Source organism: Triturus cristatus, chromosome 1_2 (assembly GCF_964204655.1).
Source record: "Triturus cristatus chromosome 1_2, aTriCri1.1, whole genome shotgun sequence".
In the NCBI taxonomy this organism is placed as follows: Eukaryota; Metazoa; Chordata; class Amphibia; order Caudata; family Salamandridae; genus Triturus; species Triturus cristatus.
In genome coordinates this window covers 1,163,734,403-1,163,756,678 of record NC_140580.1, presented here as the reverse complement: position 1 = coordinate 1,163,756,678, position 22,276 = coordinate 1,163,734,403, and the positions used below count along the sequence as shown (strand labels likewise).

Genomic DNA, 22,276 nt, shown 5'->3' with positions numbered 1-22,276 from the left:
AGGTTAAGAACGAAATGGAGAAATGCTCAAAGAACCACAATGCACATGATTACAGATTCATTCAGGGTGATGGAAGCACTCGTGTGTGTGGGTGGAACGGGCTTAGTTCGAGATCGGGACCTAGGCGGCCCGGTTATGCACAATGTACCTGGGATATAAAGGGGGCACAGCTTCACGGGGAAGGTGCGGGATGACAGGCGGACTCTCAGCAGACACAGCTCCTCAGCTGCAGCAGTCCGCGGCGTGCACTCATGCTAATCCTAGGACGGGGTTGGGAGGCGGCGCCCAGCGGTACACACAGAAGATGGCAAGGTTCGTGACGTAGGGGCAAGCGCGGACGCTCAGCGGCACAGCTCTTCAGCTGCAGCGGCCCGCGATAGCAATAGCGATGGTTTCTGTAGTAAAACAAGAGTGGGCAGTCAGCGGCACAGCTCCTCAGCAGCAGCGGCCCAAAATAGCGGTAGTACGGATTCTCGTAGTATCCTCGTGGTATGACCAATGCGGACACTCGGCGGAATAACTCTGCAGCGGCCCACACTACCGACAGCAATAGTTTTTGTGGCAAGGCCAAGGCGGGCACTCAGCAGCACAGCTCTTCTGCCGAAGGTACACACCTTGGAGGTGTTTCAGCTCAGATCTTTATACCCCAAAAGTCTTTGTTCTTGAGAAAGTCACAAATCACTTGACCCGGCCAGAACCAGTTTGGTGTCGATTTGGGTCACTTTATTTACGAGGCGGCATCCTCCCTTTCAGGGAGAGGGGGCCCACCATCAGGCGCCCAGTGGGAGGTGGAGCCATCATTCACCTTGCCAGGCACAGCCCTGCTCAGATCAAAGGGGTCACCCCTTCCCATACTTCAACGGCAGATTCCTCCATTCGACCCAGGTCGGCATCAGCCTGCCCTGGCCCTCTAAACCAGATGGCCAATACACATACCAAGAAAACATACAGGAAGGTTTAGACAAAAAGATACCTGCTTTCCAAAAGCGGTAGTTGCACACTCAGAATATAAAGATATTCACCACTACCAGATGCACATTAATATTTGAAGCTCAAGCATTCCAAATTCAACTTTCCTAACATGTTCCTATACTACTTTCTTATACTAGTTCATACAGTTAATTTATAATGAGGAGCATTCGCGCTGTGACAATGAATGGCAGTGGCACAGCGCCCAGAGCGTCTAACGCCAGCAACCACGAAGGAGACAAAAAGTGACACAAAATAGATGGGATACCTGCGCCAATGGTGCCAGGTCTAACACCCCCAACCCACCTATGTTGCCACAGACTCAGGCATTCATGCATGGTGCTCCCCACCCCACACAAGTTGCCAAAGACTCGGGCTGTCATGCTGCATGGATGATGCCCCCCAACCCACCTATGTTGTCACAGACCTGGGTTGTCATGCTGCATGCATGTCCCCCCCCCACCCTACACATGTTGCGACAGACTCAGGCTGACATGCTGCATGCATGGTGCTCCCCGCCCCCACATGTTGCCATAGATGCAGGCTGTCACTCTGCATGCAGGCAGCACCCCCAGTACACACGTTGTCATGGACTCAGGCCGTCATGCTGCATGCAGGGTGCACCCTCACCTCCCCGTACACACATGTTGCCGTAGGCTGAGACGGTCATCTTGCTTGCATGGTGCCCCCCACCCCACCCATGTTGCCACAGACTCAGGCTGGCAGCCTCCTTGCATGGTGCCCCCCCCCCCCCCCATCCCATCCCAAATGCACACATCTTGCCGTGGACGCAGGATGTAAGGGGCTGGTGGAGGCCGGGCTTTGACAATAATTTCTAATATGTGCCAAGGGTTGGGCCAGGAGCTTTCACCTTGTTTGCTGGCTGAGTGTGCACGAAACTCGTGTATTGCCAAAGCCCCCCGCTTCTTAAAGACAAGGGGTGAAGGAGTGACCCCTTGTTTATGAAGGTGACTGAGGTGGGGTGTCAGACATGCAAGATGGCAGTTCACAGCCACCCCTCATACCTTCAGCACCGGGGCATGTAACCTTCAAGGCAGGACGTGATTTCTTGAAAAAAAATCCCTTTTCAAAGGCACCAGTCGAGTGTATTCCTCTTTTATAAACGTCATTTGGGCTCTTTTTCAATATCTGGAAAACATCTGTGTGATTTACATTAGTAGTTTATTCACATTTGCAGTAATATTTATTTGTATTTTTGATGCCACTCAAACAGCCTCTTCAGGGCATGATCATAAACCACAAAGAACCCTTCATGTGGTTTATGTATGGAAATACGCCATGTATGTCGTAAATTTGCAGGGCTATACAATACACTTTGCTATGCTTTTACCTCGCCTGTCTGTGGAGGAAGAGTGTGATAAGCTTGTGACAGTTTGTCTTCTCATGAAATGACATTGTGGCACATAGCCTACGAAAATCTATTTTTATCAGAATTGATCCCTACTTTTGGGGTTATAGCGCTAGCAAGCTTGGGCGTCCAGCACTGGTCAGTTGATACACAAAATGAGTAAATTAGCCTCTTCATTGTTGTTCTTGAGTTCGGGGGAGTTCTTTCATTCCATGGTCTTTTCCATGGACCATCATGCTTGCGATAAAGGCATCCTGCGGGGCACTCATCGTTTCGTCTCTGCGTGGAACTGTTCATATGTACTGGTTCCACCAATAACTTGGTGGACTTGGCTCCTATGCACGTTGCAGAGGCGCAGTATTTACATTCTGCAAAGGCTTCCTCAGCGTTCATTTACCGGTGACGGAGTCTGACTGCCAGGAGTGAGCTTCTCCAGCCACCTGCTCCATCCTCCAGGAGCTGGCCCGGCACCAGCTCTGATGACTATCATCCTATACCTGGCCTGCGCTTTCATGCTCTTTCCATGCTCCAGTCTATATAAGGCTTCCTTGAGCTCCAGGCCCTAACACGGGAAGGCGTGATGGAAAAGCGTCATCATGAGCATTAGGACACAGTCTGGGGGTTACGAGTGAGTTATTCAGTTGGGTAAATGCAGGCTCTTTCGGGCCCAGAAAAGGGAAGGGTCTTCAAAGCACGGGTGGGTGGGCACAGAGACATGTAGGGTGGTGGGCGACACTTCTGTCTCCAATGCTGACCTAGGTGGGTGCAGACCCCTGGGGCCCTCCGTAGGAAGGCTGGCGAGTGACACTTCTCTGTCCTCTTACACTGCTGGGGCCCTGAGATGGTTGATTGGTTGCTGATCCCCCTAGGACCCGTATATGGAAAAGCTGATTAGTGACACTTCTTGGTCTCCAGCTGGAGTCCATTCTGATTAGGGTTGGTGTAGATCCCTTGTGGTCCTGACATGTCGGGGGCAGCGGAGATGCGGCTTCCCCTTTCTGATGCCAATACAAACCCTGAATGTAGACCCTTTAAGGCTCTGACTCAGGAAGGGTGATCAGAGATGCTTCTGGTTTGGGTAAGAAAACAAAACCTAGGGTCCTGGCTCCAATCAGTAAGGCTGAGCCAAACTATACCAACAAAACAAAGAATTGCCAATACTGATAATACATCAAACATTTACTTCAGTCGTTCATAGAAAAATCTATCACACCTTCAAGCCTTATTTTGCTTATTTTAAATTTATTAAATCAATTTTCTACTTTTTCAATTCAAAATTATTTTATTCGATATGCCACAAAAATGTATCAAAAAGAGACACAAAAAGGGATTTTTTTTTATATATACCCAGCCATACCATAATTGAATAATAGAACAATAAAAACACTCATATCAATTGTTTCAAATTTCTACTCACAAACTCCATTCATCAAGCATTTATAACCCGCACTGGACAACAATCATACAAAAAAACTCAACCTGGCCAAGTAGACCTAATTGCATTCATAATAAATTCCAGGGATCATGACCAAACAACCAATCATGATCCATGGCATTTATTATTAATGCAATTAGGTCTGGTTGGCCGGGTTGAGGTTTTTTGTATGATTGTTGTCCAGTGCGGGTAATGTAATGTAAATTGAAATGTATAAAGCGCTGACTGTCACCCCGCGAGGAGTATCCTGGCGCTAAGGAGTTTGAGGTGTGAGGGGGTCCTGGGCGTACTCGTACTTGCTATGTTAGATCATTGTAAGACAGCAAGCATCAGGGGTATTATAAATCCATGTCTTCAGAGCCTTCCTGAATTGAATTTCTGTTTGTAGTCTTAATTTGACTGGGAGGGCATTCCAGGCCTTGGTCCCTAGCGCGGCGACAGTTTTTCCACCTTTTGTTATCAGTTTAAAGGTGGGAGGTTTAAGGAGGTTAGCTGTCGAAGATCTAAGAGTCCTAGTAGTAATATAAGGGGAGAAACGTGCTGAGAGATACTTGGGTCCTGATTTAATTGTGGCTCTAGATGTGATTAGGACGATTTTGAAAAGGATTCTCTAGTGAATCGGAAGCCAGTGTAAAGCTTTGAGAGCAGCAGATGCTGAGGCTCTACGTGGAAGCCTCAGGACAAGACGTGCCGCTGCATTTTGGACCACCTGCAATTTTTTTACTGTGGATTTGTTGGCTCCTGTGAAGAGGCTATTGCAGTAGTCTAGACGCGATAGAATCAGGGCCACTGCAACCGTTTTCTTTGCGTGGAGTGGAATCAGATCAAAGAATTTTTTTAGTGATCGGATGAGGCTGAAGCAGGACCCGGCGATTGCCGAAGCGTGCGGCAGGAAGGAGAGTGCAGTATCGAACTGTACCCCTAAATTCTTAGCTACCTTAACCATATCTGGAGGAGAAGTAGTTCCCTCTGGCTACCACATATCAGGCTGGAAGGTTACATCTTTCCCAATGGGAAGGATTTCAGTCTTATTGGTGTTACATCTAAGGTGATTATCCCTCATCCACTGGACGACTTTAGAAAGGCAGCATTTGAAGTTCCATTCGGCATCCGTATTGTTATCGAGAGATACAATCATTTGAGTATCGTCTGCATAGGACACTACTTCAATTCCGAAGGAGCTTATGAGGGAGATGAGCGGGGTCATGTAAATGTTGAACAAACAGTGGGCTCAATGAAGAACCTTGTGGAACTCCTGTTGTACTTTTCTCCGTTGAAAGGAAGGTGCTAAGAGTCACTGCTCGTCTGCGGTTAGTAAGAAATGACTTAATCCATTCCAGCGCAGTCCCTAAGATTCCGGCGTGTTCGAGCCTCTTTAGAAGAATGTCATGCGAAATGGTATCGAACGCGGCCGATAAATCGAGTAAAATAAGGACTGCTTTCTTGCCTTTGTCTGCCAGAATTTTTAAAGCGTCAGTGACTTCCAGAAGGGCTGATTCTGTTGAGTGCTTTGGGCGAAAACCTGATTGTTGTGGGTGCAGGATATTAGCAGTTTCAATGAACTTATGTACAAATTTTTCTGTAATTTCACCTAGTAAAGGGAGCAATGAAATGGGCCGGAGATTAGAGAGCACGGAGGGATCGATGTTTATAAATGCTTGATGAATAGAGTATGTGAGTAGAAATTTGGAACAATTGATGTGTATTTTTTGTTCTTTTATTCAATTATGGTATGGCTGAGTATATATAAAAAGTCCCTTTTTGTCTCCTTTTTGATAAATTTTTGTGGCATATCGAATAAAATAATTTCTAATTGAAAAAGTAGAACATTGATTTAATAAATTTTAAAATAAGCAAAATAAGGCTTGAAGATGTGAGATTTTTCTATGCACGACTAAAGTAAATGTTTGTATTATCCGTATTGACAATTCTTTGTTTTGTTGGTATAGTTTGGCTCAGCCTTACTGATTGGAGGTTTGGGTAAGAGTAGACTCCACAGGTACCTGTGGGAACTTTTGTTTTCTTTAATTGTACATACGTAATCCAGGGTTACTGGACTAGGATTCTGCTAATTCGATCAGTTTACCACTTGTGTCCTGGGCCTTAACCCTACTGTTAAACCTAGAATTCAACACCAGTGCTCCCTATTAGGACTTGGACACAAAGTAGCGATGTTGGGAAGTCCAAGGCTCATTCAGAGAGGTGGGGTGAGGTATTGACTCGGCACTCCGGGAAGAATAAATTACTTTCTGTCACGTACTTCAATTTGGAAGAAGTAAATAACTGTAATACAAATAAACATTACAATTACTGTACATAGTCACCAAAAACACGTTTGTTGCAGGGTAAGAGCAGAATTCCCCATAGTGGGTGATTGATAGGTTAAGGGAGGATGCCATAGTGGGTGATTGAGCGGTTAATGGAGGACGTCATAATGGGTCATTGAGGGGTTCAGGGCAGGATTCCATAGTGGGTCATTGAGGTGTGGATGCCATAGTGGGTCATTGAGGTGTGGATGCCATAGTGGGTCATTGAGGGGTGGATGCCATAGCGGGTCATTGAGAGGTGGATGCCATGGTGGGTCATTGAGGGGTTCAGGGCAGGACGCCATAGTGGGTCATTGAGGGGTTAAGGGCAGGATGCCATAGTGTCATTGAGGGGGTTAAGGGCAGGATGCCATAGTGGGTCATTGAGGGGGTTAAGGGAGGATGCCATAGTGGGTCATTGAGGGGTTAAGGGCAGGATCCCATAGTGGGTCATTGAGGGGTTAAGGGCAGGATGCAATAGTGGGTCATTGAGGGGGGTTAAGGGCAGGATGCCATAGTGGGCCATTGAAGGGTTAAGGGAGGATGCTATAGTGGGCCATTGGGGGGTTAAGGGCAGGATGCCATAGTGGGTCATTGATGGGTTGAGGGAGGATGCCATAGTGGGCCATTGGGGGGTTAAGGGCAGGATGCCATAGTGGGTCATTGAGGGGGTTAAGGGCAGGATGCCATAGTGGGTCATTGAGGGGGTTAAGGGCAGGATGCCATAGTGGGCCATTGAGGGGGTTAAGGGAGGATGCCATAGTGGGTCATTGAGGGGGTTAAGGGCAGGATGCCATAGTGGGCCATTGAAGGGTTAAGGGAGGATGCTATAGTGGGCCATTGGGGGGTTAAGGGCAGGATGCCATAATGGGTCATTGATGGGTTGAGGGAGGATGCCATAGTGGGCCATTGGGGGGGTTAAGGGCAGGATGCCATAGTTGGTCATTGAGAGGTTAAGGGCAGGATGCCCTAGTGGGTCATTGAGGGGGTGGATGCCCTAGTGGGTCATTGAGGGGTGGATGCCATAGTGGGTCATTGAGGGTTTGAGGGGTGGATGCCATAGTGGGTCATTGAGGGTTTAAGGACTGGATCCCATAGTGGGTCATTGAGGGTTTAAGGACTGGATCCCATAGTGGGTCATTGAGGGGTTAAGGGAGGATGCCATAGCGGGTCATTGAGGGGTTAAGGGAGGATGCCATAGTGGGTCATTGAGGGGTTAAGGGAGGATGCCATAGTGGGTCATTGAGGGGTTATGGACTGGATGCCATAGTGTGTCATTGAGGGTTTAAAGACAGGATCCCATAGTGGGTCATCGATAGGTTAAGGGAGGATGCCATAGTGGGTCATTGAGGGCTTAAGGGAGGATGCCATAGTGGGTCATTGATGGGTGGATGCCATAATGGGTCATTGAGGGGTGGATGCCATAATGGGTCATTGAGGGGTGGATGCCCTAATGGGTCATTGAGGGGTGGATGCCCTAATGGGTCATTGAGGGGTGGATGCCATAATGGGTCATTGAGGGGTGGATGCCATAATGGGTCATTGAGGGGTGGATGCCATAGTGGGTCATTGAGGGGTGGATGCCATAGTGGGTCATTGAGGGGTGGATGCCATAGTGGGTCATTGAGGGGTGGATGCCATAGTGGGTCATTGAGGGGTGGATGCCATAGTGGGTCATTGAGGGGTGGATGCCATAGTGGGTCATTGAGGGGTGGATGCCATAGTGGGTCATTGAGGGGTGGATGCCATAGTGGGTCATTGAGGGTTTAAAGACAGGATCCCATAGTGGGTCATTGAGGGTTTAAAGACAGGATCCCATAGTGGGTCATTGAGGGTTTAAAGGGAGGATGCCATAGTGGGTCATTGAGGGTTTAAAGGGAGGATGCCATAGTGGGCCATTGAGGGTTTAGAGGGAGGATGCCATAGTGAGTAATTGAGGGGTTAAGGGAGGATGCCATAGTGGGTCATTGAGGGGTAATGCCATAGTGGGTCATTGAGGGGTGGATGCCATAGTGGGTCATTGAGGGGTTAAGGGAGGATGCCATAGTGGGTCATTGAGGGGTGGATGCCATAGTGGGTCATTGAGGGGTGGATGCCATAGTGGGTCATTGAGGGGTGGATGCCATAGTGGGTCATTGAGGGGTGGATGCCATAGTGGGTCATTGAGGGGTGGATGCCATAGTGGGTCATTGAGGGGTGGATGCCATAGTGGGTCATTGAGGGTTTAAAGACAGGATCTCATAGTGGGTCATTGAGGGTTTATAGACAGGATCTCATAGTGGGTCATTGAGGGTTTATAGACAGGATCTCATAGTGGGTCATTGAGGGTTTATAGACAGGATCTCATAGTGGGTCATTGAGGGTTTAAAGACCAGATCTCATAGTGGGTCATTGAAGATTTAAAGACAGGATCTCATAGTGGGTCATTGAAGGTTTAAAGACAGGATCTCATAGTGGGTCATTAAGGGGTTAAAGGGAGGATGCCATAGTGGGTCATTGAGGGGTTAAGGGAGGATGCCATAGTGGGTCATTGAGGGGTTAAGGACAGGATCCTGTAGTAGGTCATTAAAGGGTTAAGGGCAGGATCTCATAGTGGAGATGAGGGCAGTCTCCATAATAGGTCGTCATTGGTTTAAGGGCAGGATCCCATGGTGGATTATCGAGGGTTAAGGGAAAAATCATTCAGTGAGTCATTGATAGCCAAGACTAGATTACCAAACTGGGTCATCGAGGGATTAAGGGCAAGATTCCATAGTAGGTCTTCGTGGTTTAAGGACAGTCTCTATAGTTGATCATTGTGGCTTTAAGGACAGCATCCCATAATGGGTAATCAAGGGTTAAGGGCAGGATCCCTTGGTGGGTCATTGAGGTGTAAGGTAAGGGCAGGATTCCATAGTGGGTCACTAAGGAGTTAAGGGTAGGATTATATACTGGTTCATTGGGGAGTTAAGGGCAGGATCATTGAGGAGTTAAGGGCAGGATCACATACTGGCTCATTGAGGAGTTGAGGCGAGGATCCCATAGTGGGTTGCTAAGACCAAGAACCTGTGATGGCTCATCAGTGGTTAAGGACAAGATCCCATAGTGGGTCTTTGTGGAGTTAACGACGGTCTTCATAGTTGATCATTGTGGCTTTAAGGACAGTATCCCTTTGTGGGTCATCATGGGTTAAGGGCAGGATCCCATGGTGTGTCATTGAGGTTTAAGGTAAGGGCAGGATTCCATAGTGGGTCACTAAGGAGTTAAGGGTAGGATTATATACTGGTTCAGTGAGGAGTTAAGGTCAGGATCACATGCTGGTGCATTGAGGAGTTAAGGGCGGGATCATTGAGGAGTTAAGGGCAGGATCACATATGGGTTCATTATGAAGTTGAGGGGAGGATCCCATAGTGGGTTGCTAAGGCTAAGATCCTGTGATGGCTCATCAGTGGTTAAGGACAAGATCCCTTAGTGGGTCGTTGTGGAGTTAACGACAATCTTCATAGTTGATCGATGGTGCGTCATTGAGGTTTAAAGTAAGGGCAGGATTCCGTAGTGGGTCATTACGTAGTTAAGGGCAGAATCCCATAGTGGGTTGCCAAGGCTAAGATCCAGTGATGGATCATCAGCGGTTAAGGACAAGATCTCATAGTGGGTCTTTGTGGGGTTAAGCGGGTATTCTCCATAAGGAGTTGTCTAAGGGTTAAGGGCAGGGCCCCATAATGGGTCCTTGAGGAGTTAAACTCTAGACTGTCCTTGGATCATCAAGGAGTTAAAGGAAGATTTCTTAATGGATCATTAAAGATTAAAGACACTACAATACTAGCCCATCCGGGGCTCGTGAGAAGATCCCTTGCTAGGTCACCAAGGTGGTAATTGCTGTTGAGAGTAACAGGATAATTGAGGGGGTATGGACCAGATCTCATACTTGCTCATGAAAGTGTCCAAGGCAGGAACTTGCCTGATCAAGATTAGATACTATGCTGGGTGATTCCAGAGTTGAATAGATGCTCCGATATCCACACTGGTTACTCAGGGGGTTAGTTGCAGATCACTTACCTGATCACTGAGGTGTTAATGGCTTCTCCCACTTGCTGAATCATTGACCAGTACTGGCTGAGTGTCACAGGACTCACGTCTGAGCATACCCGTCCCACTCGGGGTGACAAATGCAAAAACAACAGTTGATGGACAGAATGCAGAACAATGTCATACATTCACCCCAGTACAGAGATCTGGGCCTCAATCCATCGTTTTTTTGCTCACCATGCCATTCCAGGTGTGAAGGATGCTGCTTCATAGGGTGCTTAGAGAGGTTGAAGGCAGAAAGCCACCCTTGGTCATCAAGGTGTGAAGGATGGGGCTTTATAGGGTGCGATTGAGAGGTTGAAGGCAGAAAGCCACCCTTGGTCATCAAGGTGTGAAGGATGGGGCTTTATAGGGTGCGGTTGAGAGGTTAAAGGCAGAAAGCCACCCTTGGTCATCAAGGTGTGAAGGATTGGGCTTTATAGGGTGCGGTTGAGGGACGAGAGCCACGCTTGGTCATCAAGGTGTGACTGATAGGGCTTCATAGGGTGCAGTTGCTGGCAGAGAGCCACGTTTGGACATAAACTGGTTAAGGATAGGGCTCCATAGCTGGACATTGATCACTGAAGGACAGAGCTCTACAGGGGGCGGTCTAGGTCAGAGGACCATGCTTGTACATACACAGATAAGGTGGGCATTGAGGGGTTGAGGGCTGAGTGTCATGATTGCACATCAAGGAAATCAGGACCGGGCTCTACGGGGGGCTGCGAGGGCAGAGATATGGATAAGGTCTCCGCGTAGAACAGAATGGCGCTTTTTTTACTAGGGGTGGGCGGAATTTCCGTAGTCGCGCTACACAAAGCTGTGCAAAATGGTAAAAAATCTCCGAGCACGCAGAGTTCTGCGAACACGCGGACTTGCTTGTTCCGCACGTTCGCAATGCTTTTTTTCTGTTCGCGAACGCTGTTTGCGTGCTCAGGGGGAAATATCTCGCGAACACGCATTTTGAAAGCGCGAACAAGCCAAAAATCCCACGAAGCTGCGGATCGTGGAATTTTTGGCAATTCTGCGTTCTCCGCGGAACGCGAAATTACCCAAATTCTGCAAATTACACGAGCGGAACAGAATTTACCGCTCAGGCCTATTTTTTACATCAAATATATACGGATATGTGCCCCTCACACCTCTCTCCCACGAGAACATTGAGGGTTTGAGGCCGGCTGCATTTTTATGTCCACTATATATAAAGGGGCTATATGAGTGAACATTGAGGGGTTGAGAGCAGTGAGCCATGGTGATTGTCGGGTCCCCGACTCTCCCAGTGCAGGTCTCCCCTGGGTGCAGTGCGGGGCCCGGGCTCCTTCTCATGCAGGGCATGTGCTCTGTGCATTAAGCTGCGTCTCAAGCCCTGAGCGGAATTTCCTCGAGTCCGCATGCTGCTAGTGCCGACGAGGGGGCGGGGGCAGTGCTGAGGGCCTAGTGTGGGGGTCACAGTCAGTCGCTTGTCGTGTGATGCCACATCCAGCCGCGGGGGTCTAGGCTGTGGGGCCATCACCTATCCCTCCCACCCCCCCAACCCAATGCGAAGGTTCCTGGGCTGTGGGGTGAGGGAATCTGGGCTTCATCGCTGCCCATGAGCACACATCTATGCACACTGCCCCAGGGATACCCATAGGCGCACACAGCTGTGTGCACACTGCCCGTGGTTGTACATAGGAGCACACAGCTATGCACACTGCCCATGGTTGCACATAGGAGCACACAGCTGTGCACACTGCCAGTGTTTGCACATAGCACACAGCTGTGCACACTGCCTGTGTTTGCACATAGGAGCACACAGCTGTGTCCAAACTGCCCTTGATTCTCAAGGCGCTGGAGGAGGGGGAGGGGGGGGGGGTGTTGCAGCTCCATTAGCCGAAAAGCCAAGTCTTGAGGGCCTTCCTGAAGGACCTACATGAGACCAATTGATTACACTACACTTTACCTGACACTGGGCTGGGTTCCCTTCCGGTCCTTCAGTGGAAGAAACAACGTCATTTACTATAGTCTTCAGACAGATAGCCAAAGTCTTGGACTTGCGGTTCTCATCTAAGATGAAAACCAATGTCCTCACTGAAGGCAGTCCTTGTCCAAGCCCTGGCTGTCTTTCAACGAAGCCCTGAACTTGTTCCTGCACACCTGTAAATAGACCTCAGGCATGAAGACAGACAATCGGAAGACCCTGCTTCTTGACCCACCACCCTACTCCAGAGAGCAGGATTTGTGCCAGCTGATTCCCTGTGCCCCCCCCACCCCCCAACCCGAGATAGAGACTTAAAGAGAATTGAGGCATTCGGCAAATGGGTATTGGCCTCAGTCCATCAACCCTAGCTGCCTGCTGAGGGGTACTTTAATTTGGTATGGCACATGGATGCTGGGATCTTGCTTGCAGTCTTAGAGCAATTTCGTGCCATCCTGGCGCAAGCTATTCAGGAAGACCAGGATGCAGGCAAATATGTCATGAGGTCAGGGCTGAACACTACCAACTGTTTAGGCAGAGCAGTCCGGACTAGTGTGGTGGTCTGATGACACGCATGGATGAGATTACCAGGCCTCTTGGGTGATGTTCAGGCATCATTCTTTCCTTTTGTTACTTATCGCCTATTTGGCGAGAATGCTGATTCCTCAAAGCAATTCAAAGAAAGTGGAGGTACAACATAGTCCCTCTGTCTCTCCACACTCAAGGCAGTATCCCCAACTGTTTTGCCCCTTTCAAGGCATCACCCGCGAATTGCATGCAAGCAACACCAAGGCCCACCACCCCAAGAACCGGTTTCGCCGTCGGGCCAGAGATCCTGAAGACAAAATCCCGGCCCAGTGGGACAGCGACCCTCCCAGTCCCCCGCCCCTCCTGCAGCATCCTCCAAGCCATTTTAGTTTGCAACTAGCAGCACACAATAATACTTTGAGTGGCAGAATCAGTCATTTTCTCCATGGGTGGCAGGCTGTAACATTCAAATAGTGGCTCCTGTAGATAATTCCACATTGCTATGTCCTGCTAGCTTCGGAGGAGCACTTGTCCATTTTGCTGTAGGACGTTCAAGATCTTTTGGTGAAAGGAAGGAGAGTCCCGGCTTCGGAAATTGGAACTGAATGTTACGCCTGCTGTTTCCTAGTGCCGAAAAACGCAGATGTCTTCAAGTTATTTTAGACCTCTGTTTCTTCCTGCGGAAGGGCATCATGATGCTCACGCTGGCCCGGGTTCTGTCTACCCTGAATCCAGGACACTGGGTGGTAGGGTTGAGCCTGCAGGATGCCTTTTTTAGGTCTCGCCTGAGCCAGCGCATGCACTGGTCTGGCAAGACATTTAGTGAGTGGGCTTCAGAAATCCGACCACAAGTTTTTGCTTGTGGCCTAAAGCTTGCGGTTACGCACGCGGGCGCAGCCGCCATCTGGCTTTCCTCTCTCGCTTGTGGGCACCCTTACACTCACGGGACGCTGTAGCTGCTTTCACTTTTGCCGCGTGCACCACTCGCGTGTTTATTTTTTTAACTTCCTTTTAGCGTGCGTGCGCACACAACTCCCGGGCTTAGTGCTTTCACCTGATATTGTCTGATTACATTACATTAGGCCACAACCGCTTGCCTGTCCCGCATAATTATAGCGCAAACTTGAACCAAGGGCATTATAGTGCTTCACACGGAAATCAGCTCCCCTTACACAACAGTTTTTAAGCACAGTGTAACGAACTCAGCGCCACCACGGCCTCACTCAGCGCCACCACGGCCTCACTCAGCGCCACCACGGCCTCACTCAGCGCCACCACGGCCTCACTCAGCGCCACCACATCCTCGCTTTTGCACTGGTACACCACCACCACATCATCATTCAGCAAGACCCGAGTATCATTCAGCATCACCTCAGCATCGTCTCCGCACCAGTCACCACCACCACCTCAGAATCCCTCAGCACCACCTCAGCCTGCTCTCAGAATCTGGCATCTGTTGATTCTCCCCTAGCATCTGGCCGCTTCTAGTGTTATAATACAGGTACTAGTTCCCAACCTTCACCCTCCGATTGTTTATGCCCCCTCAAAAAAAAGCTTCAACAAACAACCATTGGAATAGGCAGAAACAAGTTGCCAGCATTGCAAGAACAAAAGAAAACTGAGGACATTTTTTATTGTAAATACTTGTTTTAATATGGTCGTTCAGTTGTACATAATGCCTTCTTGGTCATATATAAGGAAACAAAAATGCTTCTGACTTTTATTAAAACTTTTCAGCAAGCTGCACAGCAGCCACACTTCTCTACAGCATAGTTTAAAGACATTGGCAAAGTCAGTAGCTCTGGCTAAACACTTATAAGGCCCCAAAGGTGAGACCTATTGGCTATGCCAATGCTTGTTCATTGTTCCTGTTCTGCAGGCCCACAGGTGGTACTTGCGGTTCAAGTTGAGCCACAAGCATTTTAAGTTTGCTGTGCTCCCCTTCAGCCTCACCAAGGCCCCTCAGGTTTTCCTGAAAGTGATGGTGTCTGTCCTGGATATATCAGTGCACATGTTCACGAAGCACTAATGCCTTGATAGCCAGAGCAGACAGGAAAGACATATTGGCTGTTCGGTCCTGCAGGACGTTTTTGTCTGAGTCATTCCACATACCCACCGACTTCGGAAGGTGCGGCTACTGCTTTAGTATTCTAAAGTTGGGGAATTTAAAGTTATAAGTATTGATTGGAAGAACCAGTTATTTGCCTTTGGCAACACTTTCTGGTGGATTCTGTATCCAACTGTAGATTCCTCACGGCACTCCCACCTTCTCATTCTGTTGAATGGCCTCTTTCCATCTAAAAAGATCCCAAATTAGATGTCTGTACAGATAATTGCCTTTGGGCTTCTTATTTGAGGGCGAGCACAATGTTAAGAAAGAAACTGACATCGCACGCTTAGCTGGTGCATATATGCAGCTCTCGCAGTCACTTCTGGGGCGGAACGTGGTTGGCCCAAAGTCCCACGCCACCACTTTCTGGTGTGCAGGTACTATGCCAAAAAAACTTCCTGATCCAGTCTAGCACCTCAAAATATTCTAAAAGTGAGGAATCTGTGGTTATTTAGAGTATCCACCAGAAAGAGCGTTACAACAGGTAAGTAACTTCCTTGTTTGCGATATGGTTCAGATTGGGGTGTATTTTATTTTCTGGCTGCTCCCAACATTGCTTTGATGCCAGACTAATGCTTGAAAGCAGGCTGTGCAAATCTCTGTGACCTAAATAAAAGCAATGCTGTGTTTGTATTTTAAGTGTCCTTTCTGGAATTCAGTGGGACAGGTGTGTGTTAAAGCGTTTTAGTGTGGCACCTGTGGTTAGTAAAGCATATTTTGAGAATCCGTGACTTCCCAGACATGCCACTTTCTGTAAAAGCCTTCGGCGCTCCAGGTTGGTTCTGGATCACTGTTAGACCCCAGGAGATGACAGCCACTCGGGCACTCCTGGCGGGTTCTGCATCACAGTGGAGATTCCATTCACTCTTAGGTCTGACTCCTGGTGGGTTCTGGATCACTGTCCGCCTCCAGGAGATGCCGGTTACTGTCATCTCAGCAACACTTTCAGCCCCAAGGAAATGCCAGTCACTCCTGGGCTCTGACTCTTGGAGAGTTCTGGATTACTGGCAGAGACTGAGCAGATCAAAGTCACCGGAGCCCCTGTGGTAGGTTTTGGTTCCTAGGCTGACCATTTATACACTCAGCCTTGGAGTATTCCTTGCAGATCCCAGGAGATTCTGGTCACTAGCACAATCCTTTTGGATCCTAGAGACACCCACGAGCAGATCGCATGAGATACCTTTCACTAGAGAACTCCTGTTGGGTTCTAGAGGCAGCCTGCTGGCAGATCGCAGGAGATGCCTGTTATTAGCATACTCCATTTGGGTTCCAAGAGCACTCCCGGGTAGATTCCAGAAGATGTTTGTCACTTGTGCACTCCTGTTTGGTTCTGGAGCATGCCTGTCAGTATGAAACTTCTGGTGGTTTCTGTCACTTGCAATTCAATGTGAAACCACCGTGATGGATTTTCTGATTTATTTTGCTTCTTTCCCTGAAATTGTTCCATTATTTCTTTCTCCCTTACAGCTGCGATTAACCTAGCGAAGTTGAAGCTGTTCCGTCATTACTACGTCATGGTGAGTTGTTTGGAACACACCAGTACTGGGAACAGAATTGCAGGACAAGGCGTGCAGCGAGGTAGCTGTAGACTAGAGTTACTCCAGTGAATAATAGTCACACCCTCGATCCGAGCAGGGCTATAGGCAAGGCCTGTTCACGGAGGTAGGTGAGGACTGGTATGCACTGTGTACATATTGTATGCATCCCTCTGCACTGGGAAGTTTGTTCGTAGCATGTGTGGCTGTAGATGCATATGCTCAACATCTCCTACCATCTAGTGTTGGGCTTGGATGCTTGCAAGTTGCTTTTCTTCTAAGAAGTCTTTTGAGTCACGAGTTATGGTGTGACACCTCCCTTAGTTGGCAATGCGCCTTGCTGTGAGCTGTTCGTGTATCGCATGCATCATCTGAGGATGTAGAACTATGAATACAAATGTGTGTGAGCTGAATCATTTGAGTGTAGGGTTGGAAGCGATACCGGATAGGTGTTCTTGCATCAACTGTGAGTATAGAGCTGTGGACGATGACTGACTTTGAGCTGTTCTTCTATGACATGCTTCTTCTAAGTGTAAAACTATAAATGAGGCCGGCTGTAAGCCTGTTCGAATATGACATGTCACCTGAATGTAGAGCTTTAGACTGCCAGATGTAAGTTGTTCACATTTAACATACATTGTCTGTGTGGAGTGGTAAACGATGCGGGTGTGAACTGAACACATCTTGTGCATCATCTGAGTGTATCGCTATAGACTGCGCAGGCTGAAACTTGTTTACTTATTGTAGGCATTGTCTGAGTGTAGAGATGTGGACTACGCCTACTGAAAGCTATTGACGTATTGTAGGCATTGTCTGAGTGCAGGGTTGTATATCCTGCCGACTGAAAGAGGTTCCCTTGTTGCAAGCATCCGAGTGTAGAGCTATAGACTACGCTGACTAAAAGCTGTTCAGTGATTGCAGGGATCTGAGTGTAGAGATGCACATGAGGCTGACTGTAACCTGGTCACATATGACGTGTCTCGTCTTAGTGTAGAGTTGGACTACACTGGCTGAAAGCTGATACAGCATAGCGATATAGATCCACGCTGCTGTACGCCCAGGCTGTAGTCTAGTGCTGTAGATGTACTCCGCCTCTAGTGTAGATGCACACTTCTGTAGGCCCAGGCTGTAGTCTAGTGCTTTAGATGTACTCTGCCTCTAATGTAGATGCACACTCCTGTACGCCCAGGCTGTAGTCTAGTGCTGTAGATGTACTCTGCCGTTATTGTAGACGTCCTCTGGCTCCACCGTAGAGCTATAGATGCACACTCCTGTACGCCCAGGCTGTAGTCTAGTGCTGTAAATGTTCTCTGCCGTTCTTGTAGACACGCTCTGGCTCCACCGTAGAGCTATAGATGCACACTCCTGTATGCCCTGGCTGTACTGTAGTGCTGTAGATGTACTCCGCCTCTTGTGTAGACATGTAGATGTCCTCTGACTCCTGAGCAGAACTGTAGATGTGCTCTGCCTGTAGCGTAGCGTACAATAGCACATGCGCTGTCACTGATTTGACCACTCTCCTGTCTCTCATTCTCCTTCCAGATCGTCTGCTACATTTACTGCACCCGCATCATTGCCATCCTCATCAAGATCATTGTGCCCTTCCAGTGGAAGTGGCTCTACGAGGTATGAGTTCACTGCTGCGAAGTATATAGTGCCGAGTGTTAGCGAGGCTCTATGGGGTATTTAAACACTGCAGGAAACGTTAGTGCAGATGGCAAGTTAGGCACTGAGGTATGGAAACACTGAGTTGAGCTTTATAGTGCTGATGGCTAATGAGACTGAGGTATGTACAGACTGCAGCAAGCTTTATTGTGCCCATGACCAGTGAGTCTGTATGAGGGATGAAAACACTGCTTCAAGCTTTATTGTGCTGATGGGTGGCGAGGCTCCACGAGATACAGAACACTGCGGCAAGCTTTATAGTGCTGATGGGTGGCGAGGCTCCACGAGATACAGAAACACTGTGGTAACCTCTGTAGTGCGGTGGTTAGTGCTGAATGATTCTTAATAGCCCAGCGGAACCTGAAGGTTTTGTTTTTTTTAAACCGTGACTGGTGCCAAGTCAGAGCTGTGAGTTTCTAGTTCTCTGCACATGAGGAGCTTCAGACTCTTGAGCCCTCGCTGTCATTGAGAGGTCATTCACTGCTTCCAAGCATTCCACGTCCAAGCTGAGGGTTTGCAGGTCCAGGCACTACAAAGTTTGTCTGCAAAGGGCAATGCTGCAGATGATGCTTGGTGCATTGCAAAGACTCGTTGGCAAAGACTGCTACCACAAACTCTGGTAGAGCAGGATGTGTTGCAGACACCAGGACAAATTAAAATGGAATAATATACTTGTTTTCTGACCCTCTCTGCTGCAGCTGTTGGATGAGTTGGCCACGTTGCTCTTCTTTGTGCTGACCGGGTACAAGTTTCGACCAGCGTCTGATAACCCGTACCTGCAGCTGTCTCAGGACGACGATGACCTGGAGATGGATGCAGTGTAAGTGGAATTGTGATTCCTGAGCATCTCCTTTTGCACTTGTTCTGTTGCAGTTAAGGTGCATGGAAGGGAGGGCAGGTAACAAAGGAGGTGGCTGGAGATAGGTGCAGTGTGAGTGGACAATGCACGCTTCTCCTGGATCATGACACTCCTGTCCTCACTCTGTCCTGGTGAAAGATCACGTCTGCCTGAAACCTCCGGAGGGGCAGGTTGGGGAGAGCAGGTAAATCACGCCCTGGCCTTGCTCTGCCCCAGTGAAGGGGCTCCTCTCCCTGAAAAAGATCCATAGGTTAAGGCTAAGGAGGGCAGGTAATGTTCTCCTGTTCTTGTTCTGTCCTGGTGAAGGACATCTCTGCCTCAAGGATTTGAGGACAGGTAATCACCTCCCTTTCTTGCTCTGTCTGGATAAAGGGGTCCCTGTGCCTCCGGTCTGGAGGTACAGGTTGAAGGAGGGAGGCATGGGCAGGTAATGGGGGAGGTACCTAGAGAAAGGCGCACTGTGCATGTACATTGTTTGCTTCTCCCTGAGCATGTCGCCTGCTTTTGCTCGGTCCTAGTCTGCCTCAAAGATCTGGAGGGGCAGGTTGGGGAGTGCAGGTAAATCTCATTGTGTCCTTGCACTGTCCCAGTAGAAGGGCACCTCTCCCTGAAGGATCTTCGGGGTCAGGCTAGGGCAGGGGGTGGACAGTTAAATCTATTTTTCTGCTCTGTCCTGGTGAAAAGGCTCCTCTGCCTCAAAGATCTGGAGAGGCACGTTGGGTAAGGCAGGTAACAGGGGTGCAGTGTAATCTTCTCCCTGAGCATGGCCTCCTGTTCTTGTCCTCGCCTTAGCGTCCACCACAGTAGACACTAGTTGAATTGTTATAGTTCCTAATATCCTTGATGAGACACCAAAGCCCTTTGGCGGATTGGATGTTCACTAACTACCCTGTTTGTTGGAAGGGTGTGGGTTTGTACTGTGGTCTATTTCATAGGTGTTTGTGTTGTGCATAATGACCAGTTGTGCTCTTATACCATGCCACTGTTGAGAAATAGCATGCTTAATCTTTTAAGGCTTTGCTGTCTGGTTAGCAGGGTACAGGTTGCCAGTGTGGCCTATTTGGGATTGTTTTGTGTTGTCTGTGATGAGCAGTGTTGCTCTATCGTATCTGAAAGAGACAATTGGTTATAGATTCCTTACCTGAGAATTACCTCCAGGCGTCAGACTGGATCCGGAGAACTTTTTAGTCCGCAGTACCCCTGCGCGTTGATAGGTGGTGACAGTCGACTCCGCGTTCGTCGTTAGCGTTGTGGTCGCCCTAATGACGTTGCAGTATCTACTTAGACGTCGCATTCGCGGGCTGACGTCAGTTCTTTCTTTTTCCACGCCTTTTTTGCGACTTTTGTCGGCACGGTTTTTGATTCTATCGACTCCTGGTGCATGCACGGATGTCCAGTCGTCTTCGGGCCGGCTTCAAGGCGTGCGACACCTGTCGCAAGCTGATGTTGGTTACGGCCCCGAATCGCGTGTGCCTGTGTTGCCTGGGGCGTGACCATGATCCCAAGTCGTGCTCCGCCTGCCGGACCATGAATCCGAAGTCTTTGCGGGAGTGGTCCGGAAAGCTTCTCGAGGCCCGCAAGTCCGTGCCGTGAGGTCCTGGTCGCGGAGTCACCACCACTCGTCATCGAAGTCTTCGCACTCTTCAGGTAAGTCGAAGCACAAGAAGAGGTCGAAGAAGCTTCGTTGCTTTCTGACTTCTCCCTGTCCGTCGGCCGAAGCTACGAGGGATGCGGACGGTGCCCATCCCGCGGCTCCGCGTGAGGAGCCTGAAGGGTCGACTCAGTTTCCCTCCCTTTCCGGGACACGGAGCAACTACTGTCCAGCTTAGGAGTTTCTACGAGGCGATGCATGCCATCTTCGGGCCCCGTGGTCTCAGCTGGGAACCCTGGGTCTTTGACGCCAGCGGCTCCGGCCCCAGCATTGCAGGGTCTCCTTGGATTCAGGCCTGGATCCAGATCAGAACTAATTGACCTTATAACACCTCTACCGTCACCATGTCCACACCCGACGCCGGTTGTGTCCCCAGCCGGAGTCGACCCTGGCCTCCACCCTGACTTGGACACGGAGCCGGACCGACGTCGACTGATGTCGGATCCAGCGCCGAGCTGTACTTTTGTACCTCTGTTGTACTCTGGTATTTCCTACAGGCCAGATTTGCAACCAGAGGAGGGTGTGGGGGACTGGAAGGGGTCTGTAGATACTTTAGCTGACCAGTTGGATGAACCGGACTGGAGAGGGGAGTTGGGGGAAGCCAGTGGTCTGGATACCTCCCCAGACCATAGCATGCCGTCTCCTCCTACCATGGCTACGTAGGAGGGTGCTTCATACGCAGTGTTTTCTTCCTCCAGCTTGGGACTGCGGTCGGTATACACCACATGTCTGTTGGGCCGTTACACCCAATCTGTGTGGCATAAGGTAGTGCAGGTGCTGCCACAGTGCCCGGAGGTCTGGGCCCTGCTCTCCCGTGCAGTTGCCGAGGTGAGAGACGCAGCCAAGTTTACCATCCGATGTGGACTGGACGCCACCGACTCGCTAGGCAGGATGATTTCAACGTCCGTAGCCCTTCGACGCTACGCCTGGCTGAGGTTGGCTGTTTTTTCCGGGGATGTCCAGGCTATCTTGCTGGACATGCCTTTTGATGGCAGTTGCATGTTCGACGACAAAGCGGACAACGCGCTGGAGTGCTTCAAGGACTTCTGGGCTACAGCCAAGTCCTTGGGCCTCTCTACCACCCGCCCTGCGCAGACTGCTTTTCGCCCCTTTCGTGGCTATGGAAGGGGTGCCCCGCCACGTTCCATCCAGAGCCACAGGCCGGCGCAAGCTGTGCAGACCCTGCACGGCCTGGGACATGGGACCCACCGTCGTGGGTCTGGGTGCCACCTAGCTGGCCAGTCCACCAGCGCCCCCTCTGTAGCAGCCTTCAAACACTCCTACTCCGACCTTTTAGGGCCACCAATCACCACTGGGCGGCAGGATTCACCATCACCTCCCCCACTGGCGCACCATCACGTCGGACAGGTGGGTTTTGCAGATAGTCCAAAAGGGCTACTCCCTCCACTTCGAGACTGCCCCTCCATCCATGCCACCTCCGCACCATTGCATGTCGGAGGATTATCTGGCACCTCTCCAACAGGAAGTTACGACTCTCTTGGCCAAGAAAGAAATTGAGCGAGTTCCTGCCCCAGAAGTAGATTGTGGTTGCTATTCCCACTACTTTCTGGTCCCAAGAAGGACAAAGGCCTGCACCCTTATCTTGGATCTCAAGAACGTCAACCGCTCCTCTATAAGTAGAAGTTAAAATTGTTGACACTAGCTCAGGTCCTGTCTGTCCTCGACCCTGGAGACTGGATTGTAGCGTTGGGCTTGCAGGATGCTTACTTTCACATCCCCATCCTGCCGGCCCACGGGTGTTACCTGTGGTTCATGGTAGGCCACGAGCACTTTACCTTGCTCCCCTTTGGCCTGACCAGCGCCCCTCGGGTGTTCATGAAAGTG

The 22,276-nt window shown here is 49.6% G+C and overlaps 1 protein-coding gene across 3 annotated transcripts in view; it reads left to right on the top strand.

Moving 5' to 3' along the window:
- Positions 1-22,276, top strand: part of GPR107 (G protein-coupled receptor 107) — a 254,849-nt gene that overhangs the window by 167,911 nt on the left and 64,662 nt on the right. For all 3 annotated transcript variants that reach the window (XR_014965462.1, XM_085613975.1, XM_085613973.1), the window contains exons 15-17: positions 16,189-16,238; positions 17,799-17,882; positions 18,620-18,741. Coding sequence is in view for 2 of the 3 variants with exons in the window: in XM_085613975.1 (XP_085470101.1) it covers positions 16,189-16,238; positions 17,799-17,882; positions 18,620-18,741 (256 nt within the window). In the remaining variant the exon portion in view is untranslated. The remainder of the gene's footprint in view (positions 1-16,188; positions 16,239-17,798; positions 17,883-18,619; positions 18,742-22,276) is intronic.